Source organism: Carlito syrichta, unplaced genomic scaffold (genome assembly GCF_000164805.1).
Source record: "Carlito syrichta isolate Samal-C Ts95f unplaced genomic scaffold, Tarsius_syrichta-2.0.1 Scaffold308160, whole genome shotgun sequence".
In the NCBI taxonomy this organism is placed as follows: Eukaryota; Metazoa; Chordata; class Mammalia; order Primates; family Tarsiidae; genus Carlito; species Carlito syrichta.
Genome location: NW_007252256.1, coordinates 1 through 5,016, shown reverse-complemented (window position 1 = coordinate 5,016; position 5,016 = coordinate 1). Strand labels below are relative to the sequence as shown.

The 5,016-nt window shown below is 47.5% G+C and overlaps 1 protein-coding gene across 1 annotated transcript in view; it reads right to left on the bottom strand.

The window, feature by feature from the left end:
* The window catches only part of LOC103267542 (myosin regulatory light chain, striated muscle, 25 kDa isoform-like), a gene marked incomplete at its 5' end in the record, with an annotated part of 26,014 nt that extends 21,063 nt beyond the window's left edge, over positions 1–4,951 (bottom strand). Inside the window, 3 exon segments of the mRNA XM_021716095.1 lie at positions 3,485–3,696; positions 4,557–4,680; positions 4,828–4,951. Coding sequence (XP_021571770.1) covers positions 3,485–3,696; positions 4,557–4,680; positions 4,828–4,951 — 460 coding nt within the window.
* Between the last annotated feature and the right edge of the window lie 65 nt (positions 4,952–5,016).

Below are 5,016 nucleotides of genomic sequence, written 5' to 3'. Positions count from 1 at the left end.
TGGAATTACAGGTGCGTGCTACCACGCCCAGCTAATTTTTGATTTTATTGTAGAGATGAGGTCTCACCAAGTTGCCCAGGCAGGTCTCGAACCCGCGGGCTCAGGCAATCCTCTCACCTCAGCCTCCCAAAGTGCTGGGATTACAGGCTGAGGCACCGAACCTGGCTGTTTGCTTTCTTAATGGATGCTATTTTCTCAGAATTTCTTTTAGAAGCTTCTAGGTGCCATTGAAAGTAAGTCTCTTGCTCAATTTGTCTGGTTCTAAAACCAGTTTTCTCCAACTGTGCATGCAAATTAATTATTTTAGTCATTTCAAAAGACTCCCATTTTGGCCATGACTGTATATGACCATCCCAGACTAGGTGGGTCCACTTTCCTAGATACCTACAAGAGAATACCCCCATAAAGCCAACTGGTGTTTAACTAAAAGGAGTTGATCGCAAATGAAAAGTAAGGTCTGCATTTCAAACAAGAGGAAGCAGCTGCAAGTTTGAAAGCGTGCTATGTAAAATGAAACTACCAGCACCAAATTGTCATTACCTTGATCCAAATCTTCTGCTGTGTGACAGAGATGGAAAATCCAGAAGTTCTCTGGAGAGCTCCTTGCCTGACCTAAACCTCTTGTCCTAAAGCAGGGGTGGAAAAAAGGTAGTTTTTTACCCGCCCCCCGCAAAAAAAACACCTGATCTCTTGAAAAGGCAAAGACAGAACCTCTACTCTAGAAAGGGAAGGTAGAAAAGAACAGCCCAAATAAAATCTTAAACCTTCAACCAAAGAGTGGGTGGATTGGGTCTGGATTTCTGTAGGAACTCACCTCCTTACATTCAACAATTTCTCTTAAAGTCAGAATAACACAAAGGGTTCAGATCTGACCAGGTGCCAAGTCCAATAGAAATGTCTATGGGGGGTGGGGGTGTTGGTGGCACGGGGAAGGGGAGCTCTGAATCCTACTCACAGTGACAGAAATGTTGACCTAAAAGAAAGACACTAGGTCTCAGCCTTCCAAGTAGCTAGAACTACAGGCACGCACCACCGCTCCCGGGCAATATTTTGATTTATTGCAGAGACAAGGTCTCGCCGAATTGCCCAGGCTGGTTTCGAGCCCCTGGACTCAGGCAACTTGTTGGCCAGGCACAGTGGCTCACATCTGTAATCCTTTAACACTTTGGGAGGTCAAGATAGGAGGATCGCTTGAGCCCAGGAGTTCAAGACCAGCCTCGGCTACATAGCAAGACCTCTGCCTCTACAAAAAATAAAATAAAATTAGCTGAGCATGGTGGTGCATGCCTGTAGTCCCAGCTGCTCAGGAGGCTGAAAGAGGAGGATCGCTTGAGCCCAGGAGTTTAAAGCTTCAGTGAGCTATGATGACACCACTGCTCTCTAGTCTGGGTAACAGGAATGAGACCCTGTCTCGAAAGAAACAAGGAGAAGAAGGAGGAGGAGGAGGAGGAGGGAGAGAAGGAGGGAGGAAGAGAAGATGGGAGGGAGGGAAAAAGGGAGGGAGGGAAGGAAGAAAAACCCACCCTTAGAGAGAAATTGCAGCGATTTTGTGTACATACAATGAATGTGTTACTACTGCATAGTTCTGTCTAAGGTGACTCAAACAGTACTAGCACTGATCCAGATCTTTTTTTTTTTTTTGAGTTGGAGTCTCACTCTGTCACCCAGACTGGAGTGCAGTGACCACTCCCGGCCACTGCAGCCTCGACCTGCTGGGCCTCAGCGATTCTAGAACCTCAGTCTTCCAAGTACCTGGAACTACAGGCGTGCGCTACCACGCCCAGCTAATTTTTGATTTATTGTAGAGATGAGGTCTCACCAATTTGCCCAGGCGGGTTCCTGCAGGCTCAGGCAACCCACTCACCTTGGCCTCCCAAAGTGCTGGAACTACAGGCTGAGTCACCGAGCCCTTCCCTGATCCAGATCTTAAACTGGGTGGTGAGTTCATTTGTGTGTTTTATTATTAAGCTTGTATGGTTTACATGCACGTATACCGTATTATATGTGACAGATGTTACTCTGAAGCATGTAATATGCAATGCTGCCTTAGGCATTCATCTATGTGAAATGTTTGATAGCTCTCAAGTTAAGATGAACCTGATCTGAATTTCAGCTCAGCCACTCATGAGTCATATGATTTGGGGCAAGCTGCTTTACATCTATGAACTCTGTTTTTTCATCTCTACAGAGCGGTAGAGATAAAAGGATTTCTTTGCCTTGCTTTTGCTTTGTCATATTTTTTGGTGAAACCCTAGTACTAATGTCCCGACCAGCGGGACAAGTAAAACGTGGGCACGAGGAGGACTACCTGCTGCTGGGGAAAAGAGAGAGAGAGACCAAGAGAGAAAGAGACAGGAGACACGCAGAATAGAGGCAAGACAGTGTTCTGATCAAGCCTCTAAATTTTATTGTTAGGCGATTGCTTATATACATAGCAAAGAGGGGCGGGCTGAAATAGGGCGTGTGGCGGCTTATGATAGGAGGAAGAGTAGTGGGTGGTATGAGGAGAGGAGGTGGGAGGGGTGTTGTGGCTTGGCGCGCGCGGGCTTTTTGGAGGACAAAGAAGAAGGCTTATATGAGATGATTGCTATTTTTAAAATGGCTCCCAACATCTCCTCCCTTTCTGTTCAAAGACAGAAGGGATGGTGAGCATTAACCGGGTGAGGGAGTAGGGGCCCGGCTCCTCCCGTGGATTCTCCGAGTCCACCACCATTGGCTCTTGGTATCTTTTGGGGAGGAGAGGCATAGCCAGAATTGATTTTTGAGAAAATTAGAAAATTAGATACCAACCTCTATGCAAGCCAGGCGTGCTCACAGGGATACCCAGAGGAGGTCGAAGTTTTTGAGACCTTCCCTTGCAATACATTGTTCTACACTCATCCCGGTGCTCATACCCTGTTCTCGTAAAGGGAGAGGGTAGACATGCCTCTGGTTATCATGTCGTCCCCGTAGGGAGGGAGCCGTAGTAGTCCTTTTCCGTGCCTTCTTCCAATGCCAGCCGTTGGTAATGGATTTGGATAGGTTTAGAGAGGACAGCATCAATTTGTCTTTTGATAAGATTAGTAAAATGGCGAAACGCCCAGGGACCGAAGGTTATGAGCAAAAGGAGGCAAAAGAGGGGGCCCAAGACAGGGAGGAGGTAAGGGAGGAGTCCATTAAGTCTGGTCCAAAGCGGGTTCTCGAACAATTCTTTTCTTCGCTTGATGAGGTCTTCTTGTAATTTCTTGATTTTGTCTCGGACGATGCCAGACTTGTTGGCGTAGAAACAGCATCGTTCCTGTAAAGCTAAACAGATTCCTCCCTGTTCTGCAGTTAATAGGTCTAATCCTCTGCGATTTTGTAGAACTACCTCAGCTAAAGAATCAATTTGATCTTGTAGATCATTAATAGTTCCAGAGAGAGTTTGAACATCATCAATTAACTGACGAGACAACTTATTATAGGTATTAACAGCGACCCCTATCCCCGCTCCGCCGGAGGCTACAGCGGTTGTAACCCCCAAGCTTAGAAGTAGGGGAATGGCTTGGAGAGCACGCCGGTGGCGTCCCGCTATAAGGTCAAGACTAGGGAGAGGGACAGGTTCATCCCCGGGGATGATAGAGATGTCGGGGAGAAGGCTAGCTGTAATGCAGAGGCCTGTCCAATTGAAAGGGAGCATGGTGTAGGCAAGGTTGCCTCCACAAATGAACACTTGTCCTGGAGGGGGGCAGATGGAGGTGGAAACGTTAGTTACAGTATGACAATCGGAAAAGGTGACAAATCCGACGTCACTATCATAAGAATTATTTTGAAATTTCCCTTGGAAGCAACCGGAGGAATTGAAACCCGAGGGCTGTACTCTGAAAGGGGGGGTGATAATGAGCAATTGGCATCTCCATTGAAAGGGACATAGGAAGCGTTTAAGACAGGAATGGCAGTAGGTAGAGGCATACCAATGGTTATACATAGCCAGCAGTCCTGTGCAAGGGAGGGGTTAGTGGAGTTTAATAGAGAGAGAGAGGCTTCGAGGATTCCCTGTGTGTATGGATCCAAGGTAATGTCTCTGGGTTTTCGAAGGGCGAGTGGGTGGTAGTCTAAGTGAGGGTATAACTGTCAGGTCAGTTCTTGGATGTGTTGGGCAACAAGAGTTTGTTTTTGAATGTCGCTGGGGCCCCCTCCATCTGATACATGAACCGGGGCAATGGTATGCCAGCACACACTTTTGCCAACAGTACCTAGACAGGATGCCTGAGAATATTTAAGATCTCTCTCGAAAACACTGCCAGAGGGACGCGGAGAGGTTCTTTCTAAAATAGCAGTATAGTAGGTTTGACCATGGAGGGTGCATAATTGAGCAGAAGTGTAACAAGTGACATGGACTGCCGGGAGAATAGAGGTGCACTGTGTAGGGCAAGGCCCAGGGCGACCCTGTGTGGCAGGAATGATTGCGGATTTGGATTTGCAGGTCCATTGTTGCTTTGATATCCCTGAATATGTGTGAGTGTAGGCAAGATAGGCTATTTTCGTGTTGCAATCAACTTGCCGGGAATAGGAGGGGGGAGTGATTGGGGACATACCGCCTTTGCAATCGCAGGGATTTCCAAAAAGGGCCCTTCTGAGTTCTTGAGGATTTGGGGGGGGTCCAAAACCGGCGTGTGCACAGAAGGCGTATGTAAAGAGGACGAGGCAGGGCTTCATTGTCTGTAAGGGAGAAAAGGAAAAGGTTTGCTCAGGGATTTTTCCCTGGGTTGAGTGAGTTATTTTCCTTGGGAGGATTTATTGGTTTGATTAGACGTTTGGGCAGCCATCGAGGCCCCCCTTCCTGAGAGTCATAGATACAGGCCGAACCGCGTCCCCATATGAGGACCGGGTCAGGGCCCTGCCATTTGAGTGTAGAGGGATTTTTCCACATGACCTGCGCGTATTGGTCATTTGTTTTCTGGTGCCAATGACGATCGGCTGCCGATTTCCCCTGAGCATCAAGTTGTAGGAAATTTAGAGTGAATAGAGCATGGTTAAGGATATTACGCGGTGATC